Raw genomic sequence first — 24,061 nt, 5'->3', positions numbered from 1 at the left:
CTGTTGCTGGCTTCGTTGCTGAAAGTGGCGAATACACCGCGTGTAAACAGAATTACATATACTCACATCCTCCCTGGCTTGTGAAAGAAAACAGCTGCGTATCCAATTTGTATTGAATGTTACGCAGCCCTTTACCCAACCCCTTTACCAGGGACGGACTCGCCCTTTGGGTTAAACTGGCGGCAAAAATCGAAACCCTATTTCCTGACAAGGTCCTCTCCCACACATTATTTTAGCCTCTACTGCAATTCGCCCACATTGTCCGAAAATAAAAGGGGCATCAGCCTAACTCATTAACGTTGTGTGCGTGGGCGGAGAGGGGTTAGAGCAACCTCCACCCCCTCCCAATGCATCTCGACACTCGCGCAAAGTAATTTTATATGAGAGTTCATTTGGCGAACAAAAAAACGGCAGTGCCGTTCGCTCACGCACAATTTACGCACTTTTACCCCCCCCCCACAATCAGTATGTGCGTGCTTCCCGCGTCCAATGTGATTTCATATTCATTGAACGTTGCCCCAAAGCAGTGTTACACCGCACCTGGTACTGAAGTTCAGTCTATATCTCTCCCTCAAAAACAAAATTCGCATTCAACCGAAGATGGCGTAACAAACATAAAACTCACCGTTCGGAAAATACCTGTCATGTCGATCACTCATCAATATTGCTGAAAGAGAACAATTGCGCGCACGCTGGGTGATTCAAAAGTCTCGCTACAACCACATTATTAACAGTTAATAGCATGAGAACCATGGAAGCAGAATTTTGTATTATAGTCTCATTTGGATCATTTTTAATGAATTTTACCTGCAGTTCCATTCTGGGGGATTTCTAGGAATTATTTAATGCATAGGCCGTAGCCTTTTCTTTTCCAACGAATAATCAAATTGAGGGGGCAAGGATGCAGGAAAATAAATGCCGTTTTAGACCATAAATTACAGTTTGAAAAATAACGAGTATACAGCTCTCAATTTTTTTAAAAAGAAATGTTAATCTGGCGAGCCTGGTAAAACGAAAATAAATGAAAGATGTCTGTGGAAGAAGTTGAATTCCCTTACAGCTAAAATTTGCTGCGAGAGTATTGCTACTTAAACTAAAAGGAGCAGTTATTTAGAAAAAGAGGTACTCTACTCACCAAGACGGGATGAAGATCCACTCCGTACATGTCCAGCCATTTCACTTTCTCCAAATAGTTGAGTTCTGCCACGGCGGGAATTTGACCTCTGAAACAAAACAGGAAAGACGTACTAATTGTTTAGGCTTACTCTTATTTACGCTTTTTTCGAACCATGCTGCTAGAAAATGGTAATAAAGAATTGTCCTCACAAATACCTAAGAGATAATGAACTTTTTCTAACCATAAACATAACAGTTATGATTTAGTTCAACATTGAAATTTGAAACTGGTAGACAGTATAAGAAACACTATATCCTTTCTTGATTATTTCCAGCAATAGTTAGTTAGTAGCCATGCATACGTCAAGTTTAAGATCATGAATATGCAAGCGCCATCTATATTTTCTCTCCGATGCTAACTTAATTGGAAAAATTATGGATATTTATGTAGGAGGCAATTGATGATTATGGAGAAGATTCTGGAAAAGTCTTGCTTGCTAAGTTACACAAATAAAGTCACTTTTGGATTAAAGAAATCAATAGTTCAATGTCCCTTCAAACTGCAATCGACAGCCATTTGTATATCACACGAATCTAACAAAGAGAAACCGAAAGTGTACAATACTTACACAAGGCCTTTATGCAGTTCCGATATCCGTGATTCCAGCTCGACCGTTTGGTTGGACAAGAATCGAAATTCGGACACATACCCCGGGGAGTGACGTCTCGGATCATAGTCGCCAAGTTCCGCTGAAAAGACAAGAAATAATCTATTTCAGACATAATTTTACATGGAAGCATGCAAAATAATATATTTACTTCAGATACTTTTTCTTAAGAAATTAGAGTAGTTAAGGATATATGCTTTTGTGTTGAATGGTTACGTCCATAGTTGCCAGCAGGGAGGTCACTTGACTTGCTATGGAACGTATAATCCGTAGATGATATTTTTTTAAATCAAATTTAGAAAAATAAAATGTCGCGTTTTGTGTCGTGTTTCCCTAATCATGCTAATTCATCTAGCTTTTCCCTTTCTGTATAAACAAAAACAACTCAGTCTATCTGACTGCGAAGCTTAAAGCTAGAAGTGAAACGCACTTATCCTCCACAAGAAATTCCACCAATCTTAATGCACCTCATTGAATAAACTCACGTCAATCTTCATTTAGTGATATAGCACATAAAATCTAGAATGCACTCCCAAACGAAGTAAAACAACGAAATTACAAACACTTTTGTAAAAAAACTTAACGATTCACTGATTGATGATCAGAAGCAATGTAATACAACATTTGGTTAAAACAGAAAATTCCTGTTACCTTCAACTGGACTGAAATTAGTAATACTGTATTTATTATTATATCTGTCATTTATTTGCACACGCGCACGCGCACTGTATATATATTTTATCCGTTTTCTCTTATCATTTCTTTATGTAGTAGTAGTAGTAGCTTTTTATATATAAGTTCTTTTTTGTTATTTCATTCATGTAGTGTCTTATAATTTTTCTGTATAATCATATACTCTGCTATATCCCTTTCTTTTGTGGGGTTAGGTACAGCATTTGCTGAACCTCGCCCAATAATAAAGACTATTGAAATTAATTGAGAACGGTGCAAGAAATGCAACAAGATGATTTTGAGATAATTGACTCCCTCGTGCAACAAGCTACGATTGTTGAAACAAGAGGCAGAAAAATCCCTGGTAAGGGGCGCGGCCATCTTCACATTGATTTAATAATGACGGAAAAGTTGTTGGTTCGGCTGCTCGAATTATGCAAAGTGTTCGTCAGCTTTCCTCTTTTGCTACCGAGAGATTGATAAACATCAACGGACGATTAATTTACGATCCCAATTTCAGTAAGCAGCCCAATCATTAGCAGCGAAAAACCTGTCATTATGGCGGTCCCACCTTTTCCGAAATCCGATGCCTTGCGATTGTACAGCGAGTGTGAAAGGATGAAAAGTTGCTTCAGATTATAAACTTTCTTCTCTTTTTTAATCGCTGACTCGGTTTGGTTCCATCAAAGTTGCCGTCCTTCCCTTGATCGTATCCTTGATCTGGATGACATCCATTTTCAGAACTCCGGAAATGCATAATTATGCGCATTCCCTGGCCTGTTTTGGGTGCAAGAACAGTACGGTAAAAATGAACGTAGTTTATCTTTTCTTAGGCGGATCCCTGTACGGGATGAACAAATGTGATTAAGTTTAGGGTGCGGTTAAGCTGCAAACAAGCATTTGTGCATGTGAATAAGAAATTGTGAAACATATTGAAGTATTTAGTCCAGGAGCCAAGCCATCGTTGTATACAAAAAGTATGTAGATGATTTTGAAAGTATTCGTTCTCAAAGAAAATATGTGATTGTCACAAATGACCGTTGGTGCATTTGGTCCCCACAGGAAATTCCAAGTTTTCTTTTAAAAAAAATAGAGGAATTTTCAAATGTCGCGACTGGAAGAAACAGCCATAAAAACCGATTCCGAATATTAATTCTGTTTTTACAGATGACCATATAAAATTCAAGTCCATTTCATGCACAGATAGACTAATCGGGACTGGACCTACAGTTTAAAGTGGGATTCGAACTACCGTACAATGTGCCTCCACTGGTATGGAACTCTGGGCTCCTCGATTGCAAAGTGACAGCGGTAGCCACCACGCTATCCAGGAGATCCTACACTTATGCGAAAATGTATGTTAAAAATCACTATTATTTGGAAATAATTATGTTTTCAGCTAAAAAAACAAAATTCTGCGTCTTGTAATCGAGAGCTCCTGGGTTCGATACCCGGTGGATTTACACACTGGTTCGGATCGCTCTTCAAACTGTAAGTCTAGTCCCGATTAGCATATCTGTGCATAAACAGGACTCAAACTCACGTTTAAAAACAGTATTATTTCTATTGATTCAAATACCATAGATTTGTCATGGTATGGCATAAAAAAGAACAGAAAATAAGCGACAATATCAACAGGGGAGAGTAAACATTGGTGGGGACAGGAGGAGGAAAGGGAATTCTTTAGTTTGTTTCCGGAGCAGTGACGATAACTTATTTGCGCCTACGGGGCTAGAGCCTGCCAAATAATTTGCCTTCTGTCATTATTATATTTAAGAAATAAATCCCACGTTGGACAAAATAAAGGGTTTCATAATTATACTTAATTATTAACCAACTTAATTACTGTTCATAATAATATGTTCTCCAATTTGATTCTTGTTAGTATTCTATATTATTCACATTACCGTGGTCATATCGTTATTACGAAAGTAAGGGCTTATGACGTGTTATGTAAATATACGGATACGCATAATAACAGACAATGTGCCTCCCCGATGGCGCAGTGATAGCGTCGTCGCCTTGTATTGTATAAATTTATCTCCGAGTTCAGCCTACCCAATAGTTGGCGCCACTGTTCCCGAGGGTGCATACCTTTGCCGTTGACTGTACCTGGAAGTGCAAAAGCTCCACAGTTAACGGACGGTCATGTTTGATTAGACAAAACACGACCTACCTACGCTGGGTCGAGCAGCTCGTGCCGTAAAACAGTCACTTATTGGGATTCCTCGGTGTAGGATACGGGATAGTCTCACCCGTCCTTGCCCCGGTCAGCTGATCTGGGTCACTCGGAACACGAGACAGGTCACGAATCCGGTCTTTCGTGACTTACGGCAAAGGACGCAGAAGGTTACGGATGATGAATGTGGTATTTGGCGGGGATGGTGCATCGGGCAGTGCGCTTTGGATAATTACCTAAAGTTAACCCCACGCAGGGGCGTACTACCAATAATGACAAGGGGGCACCGCTTCAAAATTTTATTACACTGACTCCTAGAAAAACCAGAACTACCCAGAACCCAGGAGTGACCTTGACAAACCTATCTTCTATGTTTTATAGCCTACCCTAGAATCTGCATTTTGTAAGCAAACGAGGCTTTGGTGCCTGGACTTACAGCCAGAATTATCCTGTGTGCGATTGTGTGTGTTTGTCCCGTCTGAATGTATCTTCATCGCCGTGATTAGCCAAAACTAGCAGAAAGCGACGTAAAATAACCTGAATACAATATATAGAACTGGTATGAATGACGAATTTTTACAGTTCACTTTATGCACAGGTGGGTTAATCGGGAGTGAACAGACAGATTAAAGTGGAATCCGAATTACTATGTGCCTCCACCGTGATTCGAACCTGGGACCACTTTGATTACAATCAAGAATGCCGCCACTGCGTCATCGGGAGACCCAAAACACAGAACTGTGACATACGTACTATAGATATATTCAAACAGCACGTACTGATAGTTATAGGTTATAAATTGTAAATGAAATGTGCTGTTTTAACTCGATAGAAAAATGAATATGTGAAAAACTATTAGTTGGTCATGTGATTTGGCTTGTAAAAGAATTATCAACACTGTCTGTTATTGATTGAGTTGGTGTTTTAAGTCCACTTTATGCACAGTAAGGCTAATTGGGACTGGACCTACAGTGGGATCCGAACCACCATGTGTCTCCACCAGCAATCGAATCCGGGACCCCTTGATTACAAGGCGACGACGCTATCACTGCGCCATCGGGGAGGCACACTGTCCGTTATTATGCGTATCCTTATATTTACATAGCTAAGTTTGACATAAAATAACATTTATCTGTATTTTTGTTATTTAACGTCACTTTTCTGCCACATTTTGGCTAATCGCCGATGAGGATGAGATGAAATTGATGAATAAAAACTTGCAGATCACCGATGACAATACCGAGATCCGAACCCGGAAACTTGTGTACAGATTTCTGAAAATTAGGAAATTCAAAATGGATACTGCCCCTATCTATATTTTTTGTATTCTTATTGTTTTACGTCGCTTTATTAGCTGTTTATGTTAATTCTCATAATGAATATGGGCAGTTAGTTGAAAAGAGTTGAAACGATAATTGCAAAATAACTCTCATTACGGATTGGGACTTGGCCACATTAACAGAAAACTCTAAAACTCGAAATACTAGAGCTACGGGGACAAAATTAGATTGACTGGTAGACAAGCTCGATGTCCTATCAAAAATTACCCACATTCTGTCCTGAGGCAACATTGATAAGCAATGTTACGTGTAGATGGTGCAACGTAAGCTGTTATAACTTGTATCTTTACTATTGGCTTAGGAAAATAACGTCATACTCAAAATACGATGACAAAATCTAACAAGGACTGCCCCAAAACAGAAAGACATACCAATCATCTTAATAATAACCTTGTAAACGGAACTGAAAGCCACTGTACATCAACTTAACAACTTGATTGTGCATTTTGCATTTACTCAATTGTGTGCAATATTTGACAGCCTGAAAAGTATAGTATCAGAAGAGTAGTCCTTTATAAGCAAGCAAATAAAGAAACACAAAACTAACTCCTGAATGATCGTTTATTTTGCATACAGTTTACATGTCGACCATTTCCAAGACCGTTTTAATTAGCTCATCCTGTATTTAATTGCCAGTAATAAACCCAGAGTAATTACGGTAGCATTTCAACCTGATATCTTGGCTAACAAGATCTGACCGAGTTAATCTGGACATATAAGTCAAAATGGCCATAGCTGCATGGCAGCATACCTGAAGGCTTCGACTTATTGGGACAAATACGTGATCACAAAGACAACTGCAAAAAGCCTCTATACTTCACGCAGTATTTTAACAAAGATAAAAATGGAGAAGAAAGTTGCACAATACCTTGTATAGGCATTACAGTTTTCAGCAGGTTTTACGGTTACCCGTAAAAAAAAAGAGGTTGTAAAAGAAGTATAATTCTATTTCTGTAATTACGAAGACTCAGCTGGGTCAAATCTTTGTACTTCCTATATTACTCCACCGTTTATAGTTGTTTATGTTGACATTTATGAGGTGCCTTTGTTTCCGCAGAATGTTCAGGCAAAAAGCGGAATATGGCTTCCTCCTCTTCCATATTTTCACGCATTCAACACATTCTAGCGTATTTGAGATAGTGGAAGAACATAGCCTAACTCTATCAGCCCCCCTGGGCACAACTTTCCTTCTTAGGCTCCTAATTTGGAACCCTTGATTGAATGATTGATTTGGTTTATTTTACTTCGCTTTTCTACCACTTTTGGCTAATTGCGAAGATGAAGGAACAATCAATCACCCATGCATAGGAATCCGAGATTGGAACCCCGGGACCCCTGGCGTCGTAGCGCGGTGTGCTAACCACGAAGGTTGACACTGATGCCACCCTAAAATACCTCCAAAGGGGAAAAAAATGATTGTCAAATATCGTCTAACGTTTTCTTTATATATATATATATATATATATATATATATGTATGTATAAATAAAACACACACACACACACACACACACAATTACAGAAATGTATAGGGTGTTCCGTATAGGTCGCCGAATTAGAAAATTAAATAAAAATAGAGAAAATATGATGAAAATAGTTATATTTCACATATATGTAAGCAGTAACATCTCCCATTTACGTATGAAAGACAATGTCAGGCATGTGTCCACCCCTACTGAGTCTGCATGCATTTATACGCTCCACAAAATTATTGATAACTAGGGATAATTATGAATTTTGCATTTGCATATTTAAGTATTTTTAACTAAAAATGCATATTTCATATGCAGGTGCATATTTGTATGAAAATAAGTTCATGTTATCCATATTTTTGTATCCACAACCAACACCGAGCATATTTGTATTTATTTTTCTTCTCGCTTTTCTGTATCTTTTCTCTGTCTTTCTTCTTTCAACAACTTCAAACAAGCATCAAAATTATAGAAGACGTTAAAGTGGTCCTCGCCCAGGTTGAAGATCCTGTGTATGTACAGAAATTGGATGCAGTATTGAAAACTAACAGTGGTTTTGCAACAATGGTGAAAGTTTGCAAAATTCTGCATACGTGTGGATGATCTGGAACTTGATGTGTCTGACTTTGTTGCCCTAAAATACAGTCCACTTGTATCTTGCGAAGTGGAACGTGTGTTTTCTGAATATAAGACTATTCTAGCTGAAAACAGGAGTTTCAAGTTCGAAAATTTGTTATCAAATGCAATCATGATCTTGATCTGTAATGTATTGTGTTTCATTTAACGCAGAACCATATTAATTGAAAAAAAGTCAGTAGCGAATGAGCATTCAGAATAATGCATATTCATTGCCTGGCATGTAATCTTTCATAGTTTGTAATATACAGCATTTATAAATTAAACGGGTTTTTAAAGTGCATATTTTACACTTTTTAGTGCATATTTGCATGCATATTTTGCGTTTTTTCAGCCCTATTGATAACCCTCTCGCAGATGTCTGTTCCGATGCCTCCAATCTCCCGTATGATTTCAGCTTTCAGTTCAAAAAGGGAAATCACAGGGTGTAAGATCACATGACCTTGCCGGCCATTCCTGGTCACTGTGCAAAGAGATCACTCGTTGAGGGAATTTTTCATGGAGTTCCAGATCGTAACCACAACAAACGAGTCAAAACAATTGTGCTACATTAATCGGCATGACAACAGATACCAACATTGGTAAGATCAGGTCTGCCAACCTCGAAACAAAACAATAGAATTCGATTCAAATTCGGTGTCCTATACGAAACACCCTTTACCCTTTATATCAAGAGCGCATTCGTTAGTCTCTAAATAATTAATTGGAATAAAATATCGTAAAAGATGGCAGCACCGATACCTTCCTCGAAATAATGTTTATTTATATTACTCAGAATCACCTGTGCCTGTAATAGGCACTATCAAAAAGTTCCCGGAATTCGCCAACAAAACTTTTGCAAATAAGGTGTTCCTGTTGGAAGTCGAGTCACCCTCTCAGTACTCAATACTCGCACCTCCCGCTGAAACAATGTTGCCACATCGTTTTGTATAAGAACTCAACACTGCCATTTCGGGAACTTTTTTTTTATAATACCGGGTCAATAAACGTCATGTGAAAAGCAGAGGGACGTAACTCCAATTTATCACTCTTACAGGTAAAAAAGGTAAAGGTAAAGTGCTCCCCTGTGCATAGCACCACGCCATGAAGGCATATAGGGGGTAACGCCCCACACTTTCTTGATCCGGTCGTGAATGGGGGTGATGTGATCAGCATCACGCCCCTGACCGCCTTTACCCCCCAGGGTTTCCCCCCACGTACCCATGTTATTCGACGCTGGGTGGGCGCCGAGGCCGCTTCCCGGATTTGAACCGGCTGGGGATCGAACCCGGGACCTTTAGCATGGTAGTCAGACGCGTTACCGTATGAGTCACCGCGGCCCACTCTTACAGGAGAGAGGAAATAATGTATTCTTAGGAATATGTCAGACTCTTAAAAAGAATCAGTAAATTGAAGATACGTGACTCTGCTGAAAAGCGAAACTGACCATGACAATGGAAAAATGTGAGAAGGTAACCTGACAGGTCACGTAACAAGGAGGTTGAGGGTTCGAGTCACTTGAAAAGTATGATTTTCTAGTCAAAATGACGAATTTCAACGATTTCAAAAATTGAATCAACTTACTGCTAAGGATTAGAAGTGGAGATATGTCATTTTGACACTAAACAGAACAGAGCTCATCAGAGGAGATTACTTCAACGAAACTGAAGTCTGCATTTTTCTGTTCCTTCGGTTCTCATACGACGTTAAGCTATGCGACATACTTACTACTTCGTCAAACCAGATTGTGTACTGCAAGAAAAATCTTTAAACAGACTCGTAGAATGGTTTACAAGACTCTGAAAGCGAGGATATTATTTTTAAGAAAAAAAAATGGTTTTCTGCACAACCTTCTAGCCGAAATTTCCTCCACTGAAATGTCTTCCTCATATTTTGTAGGAAAGGCTGATTCTGAGCATTTGAATCCCATATGTACACCACACAATGTCAATCTTGCCAATCCCCAAATTATATAACTTCACCGACAAATATTCTCTAACTGATTGGTTGTAATCAAGGGGTCCCGGATTCGATACTCGGTGGAGATCCATAGTGTTTCGGATTCCACTTGAAACTGTAGGTCGTCCCGATTAGACTATCTATGCAGAGGGTCTCATCGATGGTGTAGTGGTAGCGTCCTCGCCTTGTAATCAAGGGGTCCCGGGTTCGACACCCGGTGAAGGAACATAGTGGTTCGGATCCCACTTTAAACTGTAGGTCCAGTCGCGATTAACCTTACAATACATAAAGTGGACTTAAAACACCAACTCAATCAATCAATTAAATATCAGTGCTTAAAGTGCACTTAAAACAACTCTAACTGCTTGGTGTATTATGTTTCTTCTGTTCTTTGCGGCTGCTGTGCACCGTTTCATTTTACAGTACATGCAATATCTTACACTTACGATATTAACCTGCCGATGGAAGGTGGATGTGAAGCCAAGAACAACCGAGCAAAGATGAAAATCGATGAATTTATAAATAATTCAGCAACCAGAAGCCCTGAAACTTGATCCTTCAATAATGAAAGTTGGGCATGAGGCCTTAATTTTCAGGTAACTGAGCTGCCTTTAAAAGCCTTTCTTAATTGAGAGATTTGTCTTGTTCTTGGTATTCTCGAAACTACCAAAAGGAAACTGAATAGGCTAGTACGTTTACCCCAATTTTGCTTTTCTCATGAACTCTTCCTTCGTTTCCTCATAACCTCAGTCTTCTCTTTATCTTGCAGAGGAAAGACCAATAGATCTCGTAAACCTTCACTGATAATGTCCAACCACAATATGTTTCTCTCCCTTTGAACAAAATATATAAAGATGTAAGAACTTTTTACAGAATGTTGCGTTTCTTCTCTGTTGTTAAATCACATAATATTCCCGTAACAACAATCTTTCCATCTTATTGAGGTTGACGGAGTGGCAGTAATGATTATAATTACTTTGTTGTTCCAAGTTCAAACTTGATCCTCTATTCCTCTCTCTCTCTCCCTCAACGGAAAATTAGACGAGGGAAGGTAGAAAAGCGAGAAGGGATATACATTATTTTCTTTCTTGATTTCTCCCTCGAACTCTTTTCATGAACATGATAAAAATAAGCAAATCTCGTGAACTTAAATATTCTGAATATATTAAGCAGACAGTTTTAATAAACATGGAAATTATCACATTTATAATCTAATGCCCGAATAATAAGAGCGATACTTGCTTGCTATGCTATTTCAAATTAAAAAGAAAGATTGAAACATCAATTGAAGATCATAGGATAGTAACATGGTGTAACAAACATAATTTAGGACAATATCTGTCCTTATTTTTAAAGGTAATCGTTTCAAATCACCTTGAAAGTGATTCAATTCAAGCATATATTGCAGAAAGAAAATAACTTACACTTGTCATGCCCTCTTTAAAGTTGTATTTATATTTTGGCAATTTTACATCGCTTTAGTACCACTTCGGAGCGATGAGGGGGCGGCCACCGTGGCGTAGTGGTCAGCGTAGTGTGCTACGAAGCCAGTGTCCGAATTAGAACCCTGGTTGACACGTGGATTGTGTTTGTCCCATCACCCATTCAGATCATCATTCACCTTCATCGACACGATTAACCCAAGGGGTAGAGAAGTGATGTAACATTACCGTGATGAAAGGAAATTGATTGACTGATTTTGTTAATTTTACTTCGCTTTTCTGCCACTTTTGGCTAATCGTGAAGATGAAGATGAGTTTTACAGCACATAATGTGGATGTAGTTTGACATTTTTCGCATAATATGTGTGTTCCTTGCAACACGTTACCGACGTTACCACTATGCCATCGGGGAGGCCCTTGAGTCATTAAAATTACACTCATTAGGTTTACTATGTAATATCGTTAATACTTTTATGGACGACATAAAATAATTATAAAAACGGTCATTTATACGGTAGTTAATGGCAGCGGTAATTGACGGTCAGACAGTTTCTCCAACCTTTTGACAGTGTATTTGTAGAATGCTGATATTTTCGAGACACTCATTCTGTGAATTTTCATCTTTTTCTTTTACCACGAGAAGTTCTCGAGTTCTATAGTTAACTTGTACGGTCTTTTGTATGAGAACTCCAGCCAGCCCTCGTGGCGAAGTGCTTAGCACATCGCGCTACGACGCTAGGGGTTCCGGGTTCGAATCCTGGCCTGGGCGTGGATGTTTGTGAGTGTCCATTCATCAATTTCATCATGTCATCACTCATCTCCATCTTCGCAAATAAGCCAAAAGTGGCACAAAAAGCGAAGTAAAATAAAGCAAATCAGAATTAAAAAATAAAAGTATGAGAACTCCATCTTTAATTAGTATCGTAAGAAGAAGAGGGGAAGCTAGAAATTGGTATTTTAATTTAATTCAAACTGCCCCAAACTTCAGTTAACGCAACCCATGTCCAAGGTTCTTCCCTGTGCACATTTCTGAGTCTTCCAGTCGGTGACGCAACATGGAAAGTTCAAGACAAAAGCCGTAGAAAAAAGGTGAAAAAAAAAAAGGAACCAGTTGGCAAGAGTCGTAAAGTTAATATTTCCCTGTTGACAAAATTGAATCAGAAAAGGCCCCGAGATCAAAGAGAAAGTGCCCCGTTCCCCGCTTCGCAGAACCCATTTACGTCTCGCATATTGTTTTGCTTAATGTAGGCAAAGGTATGGGACGCAGCCGAGGCGACGAAATGTTAATACATGTCTGAAGGAGCCGTTTAAATGAAATAAGGCTCACTTCGATTGCAAAAAAGAAGGTGGCGATAAAAGAAAACTAGTTAAGTCCACCTGTGGGTGAGGGAATAAAAAAAGGAGAAAATGATGCTTTAACGCCTCCGTAGTAATAAATAGGTCCGAACGTAGGCCTTAGCACAATACCTGCGAAATGTTTCTTCTCCACCCATTGCTTCTACCTATTTTCGTATGGTATAAAAGACAGAGAGGAAAGAAAAGGAGTTTACAACCAAGCAGATGTGTTGTTTTATGTTCCTGCCTTACGAATTGAAACTGTATTGAATACAAATTTCGCCGAACTTCATGGCGGAGTGGTTAGCACAGCGCGCTAGGACGCCAACGGTCACGGGTTTGAATCCCGGCGTGGGTGTTCTTTGCGAGTCCCCCTTCATCAATTTCATCGTATCATCACTCATCCTCATCTTCGCGAGCCAAAAGTGGCATAAAAGAGAAGTAAAATGAACTAACAAACGAAACACTTGAATTAAAAGAAAAAGGACACTTCTAACAAGTTCCCTTAATCCCCCGCACCAGTACACTTTGCCAATCAACACATACATTGTTCTTCCGCCGGCCCCCGTGGCGCAGTGGTTAGCACATCGCGCTACGACGCCAGGGGTCCCGGGTTCGAATCCCGGCCTGGGCGTGGATGTTTGCGAGTGTCCATTCATCAATTTCATCATGTCATCACTCATTTCCATCCTCGCAAATTAGCCAAAAGTGGCACAAAACGCGAAGTAAAATAAAGCAAATCAAAATCAAAAAACATTGTTCTTCCCTTTCGTTACCAAAGTTGGCACCACTTAATTTACTTTCCGAATCATTATACTATCTTCTCGTTCGTAGCAGGGTTCGGAGCAAAACATACTTAACAACCTTTTCGGACATGTTTATGAACAGTCGTTTCCTTTTGCGAAACGCGCAGGAGATATAAAAAAACAACCGTAATGGCGAATAAAGCGAAAAACCTTCTAGAGTGCGCAGTTGACCTACTTAAGGAAATACGCGTCGAGAATAGAAGAAAAGAGCACGAAGTGATAAAATATATACATTTTTTTTACTTGCCTATCCACGTTCCATTCTGCTAATGCCACTTTAGCAAGCAGGCTAAGGTTTCCTTATTACAAAATTATGCTCGCAAATTTTCACCTTGTCCCAGAGAACGCACGACAAAAAAAATACTCCTTTCACTGGCTCGAACACCCTTCTCTCCGCCTTGCCAACCCCCTCCGTCAGTATATATTTGGTATATGGAACACTTGTCCTTAATTAGTTTCCGCCAACGAGGTAAATTAAGCATGAAATTTATTCCTGCTCAAGGATACGTGTATGAGTATATTTTGCCTTCTTTCCTCCCTTATCAACGGTCGTCAAAGCTTGCAAATTGGGTTACACAGTTACTCGCGGAAGGTTTAAGCATTCAGATGCATCAGACTAAAAAACAATATCACAGAAATGCTGCATTGTAATTTCAGAAGTGTACATATCTACTCTGTTCTCTTCCCGGTTTCAGTGAGGAGAGTCGTGTGGAATTCTTGCTATTGGATGTCCGTGTCGTAATGTGGTGGAACATAAGATGTCGCAAGCAGTACGTGCGAAGGTTTCTATCCAGAATTCCGATCTGAGGGATGCAAGGGCATTTTTAAAGGAGGGTCCATTTGCAGTCAAAAATCCAAAAATTAAAATTTTTTGAAATTCACACTTTCATATCGCTAAAATTTGGAGAGGATTGGACGTGAACGGTTCGCTTCGCTTTCGTGCCACTTTTGGCTAATCCAGAACATGAGTATGAGTGATCATATGATGAAATTGATGAATGAACACTCACACAGAACACCCAGGCCCAGTCCTGGATTCGAACCTGGGACCTCCGGGCTCGTAGCGCGCTGTGATGGCCACTCCTGCACAGAGATCGGCATGTACGGATAAATTACCGAATATATGATTTACTGTCCATATCTTGTAACACTGTTCCCATCTACTGAATGTAATTTAAATATTTAGCATGCTGCCTCAAATACTAACGATTCATTTTATAGTGCATGCACACTAGGCCGAAATACAGTACTTCAACTAAATAAAATGCAATATATCAACTATTTAAACACATGTTACGCTATATATTACACGAAAAAATACATCAATACATATAACGACCATATGGAAATATCATGTAGGAACTTTATGCATTTAATAAGCACTCTTTTGTACACCATTTGGACGTGCCTTCCGCTTTTAAACATTATATAATATAATTATGGATATAATGTTTACGAAGACCATTTTGTTAACGAACATTAATTAAAATGTTTAAAATAAGCGCTTGTAAAGCGAATTATTAGACTGAACGCACTTACATATTTCTCCAAATGTACACAGAGCAGGGATTTGTCCTAAATTTGCAATCTGAAAAGGGGGGGGGGTGAGTGTGTGTAATGGTGAATTTAGCAGCAAAATAGCCATAAAATAAGCATCTATGGAAAACTCAGAGGATGTTACTAAAATTTGAGGGGAGACACAATGCACAGTGGTTTGGATCATCCCACCATAAACTGCAGGTACAACTCCGATTAGCCTATGGGTGCATAAAGTGGACTTCAAACGAATTTTAATGAATTTATATTTTAGTTCCATAAAAACAACTACTCGTACATGTAGTTTCTAAATATGTGTGAAACAACATTTTCAATCTTGAATCTCCTTTTTTTCACTCCAATATACTCAGTGGCGTGCGCAGGATTTTCCAAGGAGGAGGGGCACGTATACTTTTTTTAGCAGTCAGTCCTAATTTTTCCATCTCTTCCTGTCTTTGACATTCTTCTTTTTATATAAATACTTGGCCAAAGGGAGAGTTTCCGACCCCCTTCCCTTAGGCATGCCACTGAGTATAACTTTTTCTGTCGCACACCCGGCGCAATAGTGCCACAGTATACAGGTTGGAAAATATTTTAATGAGTTGCAAAAATGTCAAGACCGAATCGGCGGGTTATGCTGTGGCAATGTTGAAGTGTTTTCACAGACTCTGTTGATACAGCACGCCACAGACACGCGCGAGGAACTGTAATTTGTGGAGTGTTTTGTCTGTAAACATAATTGTAATTTCTGTCCTTTAGAAACTCTTGAGTAGCTTCTTCCGAAACACTTGGACACGGCTGTCGTTGTTTTTTCCCCATTTGCATTGCTATTGAAATTAATGCCTCGAGTTGCCTCCAACAATATTAAATGCTTCTTCGCTGCAGTAATCCGTTACGGAAATTCTGTTTAATATTTTTGTAAGGAAACATTCCCGTTGCTTTCAGCTTTTTAATATTGTTTATGTTTCCTTCATGTTTCAAACTGTATTCATTATTACAGATAAAAACAGTAATAATAATAACTGTAATTCGTTCTCGAAAAATAGCACCATATTTGGATTGATTGATTTGGTGTTTTAAGTCCACTTTATGCACAGTAAGGCTAATCGGGACTGGATCTACAGTTTAAAGTGGGATCCGAACCACTTGTGCCTCCATCGGGTATCGAACCCGGGACCCCTTGATTATAAGGCGACGACGCTACCACTGTGCCATCGGGTAGGCCACACCATATTTGGATCTTGGAAATTTATTTTAGGTACGAAATTATACCAACAGACTTATCCACGAAAAAAGCTGATTTAACAACACTACTGATAACACCGCGAATCGGCTCTTGTATTACGAGGCGACACTATGCCATCGGGGAGGCCGAAGAATATTACTAGCCGAGCTCTGTGGCGTAGTGGTTAGCACGCCAGGGATCCCGGGTTCGAATCCAGGCATAGGGGGTCCTTTCATCAAGTTCGTCATACCACCACCCATCCATATCTTCGCCATCTTCTTGGCACAAAGCGAAGTTAAATAAACCAAATCAAATCAAGTATTTCTAGCAGCAACAATTATTTTACTTCGTTAAAACTTCAAAATAAAAATCAATTTTCATTTGGCTTCATAACAGAAGCACAAAAAATCTGATGGAACAGAAATAAATCTCAAAGTTGATACTTTTCAATAAACAATGCAATGTTTTCGCATTGCTAATATTCATTCATCTCCCCCAAAGTCATATAAAGTCGTCACCACTGCAACTGTTATTTCCATGGCTTCAGGTTCTCATTGTGTGAGTTCTGGTAAGTCTGAGTGCATGGTGTGAGTGCTAAAGACATCAGAAAGAACCTGGATGGAGTAGATGTGACGGCATGCAAATACATTCGCAGGGAGCATTGCATCTTAACCTCATGTCGTGACTTCGGTGCATCTCGAAACGTTAGAGATAGGGGGAAAAACTCGTCCTCTTTACTAGTCGAATGCAACAAGAAGAAAGGAGATAATACAAGGACGGAAAGAAGGGAAGCTTAAAAAAAGCGACTCGAGACAGGAATCAAGCTACTCGTAACCCAGCCATTGCACCGGTGGGCAATTAGTATGCCTTAGCAAGCGTCGAACGGAAACTCCCCCCCCTCTCCTTACAGAGTCTGGAAGCACGCGGGTTTTTAAGAGAAGAAACCGGCGAATCCTCTTTTTTCTTGTACGGCATTGATGTGCGTGACAACCGATTTCCTTCTTTCAGTTTATGTTGTTCTTCAACTCGTGTGAAGTCCAAAGAAGTATGGAGATGTACTTAAATGTCGACCATCGGCAAATTACTATCTAAAAGTGCGCGGGTTGATAATTTGAAATAACTGAATTAGAACTGTTTATTTGAAAATGTAACTGTGTCAAAATTTTCCCTTGAAAAAGTAACATGGTTCTTCTTTGAATAGCAATATAGTTGCTACTTCGAATAGCAATATAGTTGCTACTTCGAATAGCATAGCAACAGAGTTGGGAGTTGCTCCGAATTAGAAGTTGCTCTCTTTGAAAGGTAACAGAGTTGGAGTTGTTCTCTTTGAAAGGTAACAGAGTTGGAGTTGCTCTCTCTGAAGGGTAACAGAGTTGGAGTTGCTCTCTCTGAAGGGTAACAGAGTTGGAGTTGCTCTCTCTGAAGGGTAACAGAGTTGGAGTTGCTCTCTTTGAAAGGTAACAGAGTTGGAGTTGCTCTCTTTGAAAGGTAACAGAGTTGGAGTTGCTCTCTCTGAAAGGTAACAGAGTTGGAGTTGCTCTCTCTGAAAGGTAACAGAGTTGGAGTTGCTCTCTCTGAAAGGTAACAGAGTTGGAGTTGCTCTCTCTGAAAGGTAACAGAGTTGGAGTTGCTCTCTCTGAAAGGTAACAGAGTTGGAGTTGCTCTCTCTGAAAGGTAACAGAGTTGGAGTTGCTCTCTCTGAAAGGTAACAGAGTTGGAGTTGCTCTCTCTGAAAGGTAACAGAGTTGGAGTTGCTCTCTCTGAAAGGTAACAAGAGTTGGAGTTGCTCTCTCTGAAAGGTAACAAGAGTTGGAGTTGCTGCTTTGAAAATGTAACAGAGTTAAACTTTGTACAGAGTAACATAGATGCCCATTTGAAAAAAAAAAACTACTTATAGTTAGTAATTTGAAAAGTAAGCGTTCGTTTGAGGAAGTAGCTTGTGTTGTTTATTTTTAAAAAATAAGCAAGTTACAACTGATTTGATGAACTATCATTACAGTTCCAGGACTCGAATGCAAGGCTAGAAGCGTCTACATCTTCCTTGTGCAGAGATCATTAGCAGTAATCCTCCTCCAACATTATACTAGTAATGACATTTTGGCAGAAACAATTGCATGCTGAAACAAAGAAATCTTCCTAGTGAAAACGATTGGAAATTCCTGGAAGTGGAAGAAGCCAATTGTTGAGCACACGACGGCCCATCCTTTCCCTTTGTTTTGCACATCTTTTCCACCATTTCACAACAAGGGAGCTCGGGCTCCTCCTAGCTAATCCGCGTTGTTTCGGAAAGGAAGAGGAGAGCTCGTTTATGAAATCGATGATGAAAGAGAAGGCAAGGCATTGAGAAAGATGTTGGTGGGGGAGGAGGAGCGAGACGAAACGCGGTGAAACGCAGGGTTGTTTACATCGAGGTTGCTCGTGAGGCAGGCAGCCTTCCGTGGAAGCGCCGACACGCAAGCTATTTACACTGGAATGATTATACGAGATTATACGTTGCAGCCACCCACCCTCCAAACGAACCTCTAATGTGTTTCCAATTTCCTCCTCGTTGCCACTCTGTCCTCGATAACACACCAGAACTTTCACTTACCATGCTCCTCGCTACGGTACCCAAACTCCAGTTCACCAATCAGGGATCAACATTACAGCATATCAGTGCTAAGCATTCCTTATATCCCTAGCTTAATTAGATTCCTTAGACCTCTAGGAACGGACCCTCAAGGATATAACACTCAATCGTGAATTGTTCAATTGCCTTGTAAAGGATGGAATCTTGGTCCCGAATATCTATCTATAAAAATGGATGTATGTTGGTCCCGAATATCTACCTATATATATAAAAAATTATGTATGTGTGTGTGTGAATATATATTTGTTTGTTCCGGCATAACTCTCGAACGCCTGGTGCAATTTCAACCGAACTTAGTACACGTATCACTTGCAATCTGGAAATAATATTTTGGGGGTAAGACACCCCTGGCACCCCTAAGGGTAGGGTGGGAAGGGGTGACATGTAAAAATAATCGACAACCAAAGATATTAAATTCCGCACAAACAGACATCCGCGACTCTATGCAATCCGCACAACGATAGTGTTTCTCGGGTTGTCTAACATTCAGGCTGTGTTGCGAATGGAATCCATAGTTTTCGTGACATTCCCAATGCGGTTCAACTCCAAGTTCATCACTTTTCGGCATGGGGGGTGAGAGGGGGTGAAAAATAAAATGCCACAAATGATCTAGATTAGTGTCGAATCCATGGTTTTCGGTGTTGATAAGCTAATTGGTGACATTCACGATCACATTTAAAATTAGTTACATTTTACACTATAGTTAGAATTCATTATTTTCCTTTCTTAATACAAGATTGGGATAAATAAATACCTGGGCAACGCTGGGTAATCAGCTAGTTAATTAATAAATCAAGCATTATGACTGTTTCATACCGTAATGTTTCTCTGAAATTTGAGGCTGCTAGAACTGCCTCGGGAATCTCTGGAGCAAGCGAACGAGTCCTCGGCAGGGCTCGACCAATGAACTCGTGAGAGGGGAAAAAGCTGATGCAGCTACCAGCCGTTTGCAGCAGCGTGCACTGCTTTGCATCACCCACTCGCATTCTTCCCTTCTCTACAGTTATACGCGGTCTTGCTCCACAGAATGCCAAGATAGAGTGTACGATATTGACTCATTAAAATCCAGAATTGCATAGAAGCTAAATCCGAAATCCTTATTACACACATCTCTGCCATTTGCATCTGATACAGCGCGAAGTACCTCACAAAAAATGCAACCAGCTGTCTGTAAACATGCGGCAAAGAAGTCCATTAAATTTTCACTTTGGTGGACAACTACACATACATTGTAGTCGATGGTCATTGCCCTTTTTGTCAGAAAGTTTGCTTTAAAAGGTACTTTATGCCCACATAGGCTAATCTGAACTGGGCCTACAGATTAAAATGGGAACCGAACAACTCTGTAAAGTGCCTCCACCGGGAAACGAACCCGTGAAGCCGTCGGGTGAAGCTCAGACCGTTCGTAAAATATAATATATTTCACACACGCTTCCTATTAACATGCTCTTTAAATAAATACGAATTGTACAGGGTGCCCATAAATTATGGAACGAATGGAGGTATTGATTACGGATTACAGGATGAGCTATGGAACTGACGAAAGTCGACCAAGTGGAGTATCATTGTAAAGATGGCTGGTTAGAGGTTTTTTTTAAAAAAATGTAAAAAGCCAGAATCGGGATAAAAGTGTTGGAACATTTGAGGAAGTGTGAAGAGACTAGTGGCGGACAAGGGGAGCAGGTTTCGTATTCAGTAAATGCTCTGCTCATCAGTTCTCCCATTGGTCCAAGACTTTGTGGCCACCCTGTACAATGCATGTTTCTCAAACAAAATATTTTCTAAGCATACACAGAGATAATAATTATCTTAATTTAAGTAGGAAATAAAATATTAAGAATGAAAACATATGCGGCTCTTCAGAACATGCAGTGCAGCATTCTAAGCAAACAAAAGCATCACATCAACACTTGGCACTCGTGTGTGAATTATACGCTTTGCTGACCCTTTGATCTCCATTGTGCAAGTAATAAACTGCACGTTACGTCTGCTTACACGCTACAACTTTGATTTAACCTTTCTGATCTTTTCTTCATTCATGTCCTTTATTTATGCTGTCCGCTTGTGCCATGTGTTCGTCATTTTTTTCGACGTCCATTTCATTCTCTTCACTCTTGTTTACATGGCGTATTAATCTCAGCATTTTTTCTCATATTCGCATGTGTAATTATCATTATTCTATTGAATACGACAGGCATATTCTTTCAGAAAAAAACCATATATTTTATTTACAAAATGGACGGTGTTTCTTTTTATTTCATCTCCTTTCTTTTTTGCTTCAAAACACTGGAACGGTAGAAAACAAAATCAGTATTCCTTTTAAGGCCGTGCTGTAACTTCGGCGTGTAGCAGAAAAACCGCTATGACATTTCAAATGTTGAAGCATTACAACTGTTTAGAATTACTTGTATAGGACATTCAAGTAAATCTTCCTTTAACTGTTGTCAAGATAATTATGATAGTGGCACCACAAGACTATATTCTGCCACATGTATCTAGATCAAGGCCGGGCTACATCCGGCCCATCACAGTTCTTTGTGTGGCCCGCCTTAGTACTTTCAAAACCTCTGGCTTTTCTTTAGTGTTAGTAGAATACAACAAGATTCGCGACTAATTGCTCATGTAGTTACTGTTCTTGTATAGAAAAAGTTTGGACACCACTAATCTATACACTAGCGATATCAAACAATGCGACGTTTCACTTGAATTCTAACAGTAATTTCTCAACGTTTGGAATATCACAGCGATTTCTCGACAGGAGGATAATTTCTGAAAATGACTTAGTTACGCCCTTGCACATTGGCATAACATTTAACATTCAAAGAAATGTATAATACTGAAATGTTATTTGGGAATTTTCAAAGTCAATAATTTTCATGTCTCTTGACCTCATAATAACAGTTGAAAGCACGAGCGACTAGTGACAGATTTAACAACTTTGGAAGTACACTGAGAGCAGTGATGTTATAACGTCACGTCTTTATTGTCTGCTGAGCAAGCTACTAAACCTAACCTGCCTAACCTACTCACATGTTTATTTCTGCTATTAGATGCATACGTGAGTAGGTTAGGCAGGTCAGATTTGCTCCAAGTTGCTATAGCTGGCTGTCGCTAGCCGCTCGTGTTGAAATATCCTACTGTATTCATTTGTATATAATTCACAAATGGAAGTGTGTTAATAATTTATTCTCGTTACACAGAAATTTATTAAAGATGAAAAGAACGTTAATATGATTCTAACATTTTTTCATGTTTATCTGTTATACAGGGTGTCCGAATTGAAACGCCCTATTTTCAAATGCTTATATTAAACATAATATACAAGCAAGAACAGTGTGGTAGGTGGTGTATGGTTTAGCTGTGAAAATTTTAAATAGGTAATGAATAGTAATGATTTGTTTATTTTGTATCATTCCAGGTGGTGAAAAGTGAAAATGACAACCAATGCTGAACAAGCACAATCTGTGTGGTGGTACGCAGAATTGGGATCCATTATTGCAATTCAACGAAGTTTCGTGCAGAGTATCACAGAGACCCTCCCGATGCCAAGAGAATCAAGGCGTGGAAAGCAGCGTTTCTGGAGACAGGATCTGTCGCTAAGAAGCATGGTGGTGGTGATCGATCACGAACATCAGAGGAAAACGTTCAACGCATTGCAGATTCATTTGCACCAAGTCCCAAGAAATCCGTTCCTTTGGCGTCACGTGAGATTGCTCTCCCAAAATCCACAGTCCACGATGTGCTTCACAAGCGTCTTAAGCTTTATGCATCCCAATTCTGCGTCCTACCACACAGTTTGAGCTTTTTCAGCATTGGTTGTCATTTTCACTTTAAACCACCTGGAACGATACAAAATAAACGAATCCTTACTATTCGTTACCTATTTAAAATTTCCACAGCTAATCTACCATATACCACCTACCACACTGTTCTTGTCTGTATATTATGTTTAATATAAGCATTTGTATTAGGGCGTTTCAGTTTGGACACCCTGTATATTGGAATATTATTAATGTAGTACTTTGAAAGATAATGTCATTCTGATGATATCATAGGGGTACGAGATTCAAAAGGGATGCACTCCCAACATGCTCAAAGATGGCGAATATTGTGCTATACGCATATTTCGTACTCCAGTTACGTGGTTGCAACTAGGTACTAAAGAAAATAAACTGTTTCAAAAGGATCAACCCTACCCTGCGAAGGCTTCAGTGCAGGCCATACAGAGTCATGAAGTGGAAGCATCAGGTAGTAACTGTACACAGCAAGTAACGTACAATGTAACAACTTTGCTAACGCAGCTTTAATTCGACACTACATCGAGACGAGAAGTCTCGTTCTCGTCTCGATACTGTCCGCTTCTCCTAAGTCAACGCTCCGAACAGTTCCAGTGTGAAAAGATCTTACAAGTTCCCACGAGGTCTGCATGATTAAAATTCAAAGCACAATACTCTTCAGCCTTAACCAGTATGGTTCGAAGCTGCTAAGGCAGTGTACTCTTCCAAAGGTGCAATCAAAGAACATAATGCAGGCAAAAATTGCTATAAACACAGTCGTTTACGTACACATTAGTCTGGCGAAGGAATAATATTCTCCTCAGACTCTAAACAAAGGCTTTACGCTCCTTGAGGAATATTTACTGCGATCACACACCGTGAAGTATTGCTGATTCTACATTCGAGTTAGTACAATGCATAATGCAAATTACGACCATGAGCATAAGCTTTATTGGTCAAGTTCTATTGGGGAGCATTACGTGATTTCTGTTTGCAATCGAAGCTACGATGTTCCCTTACGTGCAGGCTGGAGAAAGTTTTTGGTCACGGTACACAGTTTCCGTTTTCTTCCGTGTCTTTTATATGATATATTTTTTGCCTGCATCCAATAAATATGTTTATGACCGTGGTCAAACTTGCGTTAATGCTCTCGATTGGACCGTTCGCTTAGTATTACAACCTGCAGCGCCATTTTTTTTTGGGGGGGGGGTGTATATTTCCTTCTTCGCTCTTGTGTAGCCCTTGGATCCATAGCTTAAACGCAGCGTACAAATAGAGAAAGAGGAGTTGAA

At 39.6% G+C, this 24,061-nt stretch overlaps 1 protein-coding gene across 5 annotated transcripts in view; it reads right to left on the bottom strand.

Moving 5' to 3' along the window:
* The window catches only part of LOC145994696 (band 4.1-like protein 4), a 335,899-nt gene that overhangs the window by 70,013 nt on the left and 241,825 nt on the right, over positions 1 to 24,061 (bottom strand). For all 5 annotated transcript variants that reach the window (XM_083130862.1, XM_083130865.1, XM_083130863.1 and 2 more), the window contains exons 7-8: positions 1,746 to 1,866; positions 1,136 to 1,223 (exon numbers count right to left, since the gene is read on the bottom strand). In XM_083130862.1, the coding sequence (XP_082986988.1) occupies positions 1,136 to 1,223; positions 1,746 to 1,866 (209 nt within the window). The remainder of the gene's footprint in view (positions 1 to 1,135; positions 1,224 to 1,745; positions 1,867 to 24,061) is intronic.

This window comes from Lepisma saccharinum, chromosome 11, assembly GCF_977018435.1.
Source record: "Lepisma saccharinum chromosome 11, izLepSacc3.1, whole genome shotgun sequence".
Lineage (NCBI taxonomy): Eukaryota > Metazoa > Arthropoda > Insecta > Zygentoma > Lepismatidae > Lepisma > Lepisma saccharinum.
This window is presented reverse-complemented; position numbering and strand designations above follow the sequence as displayed.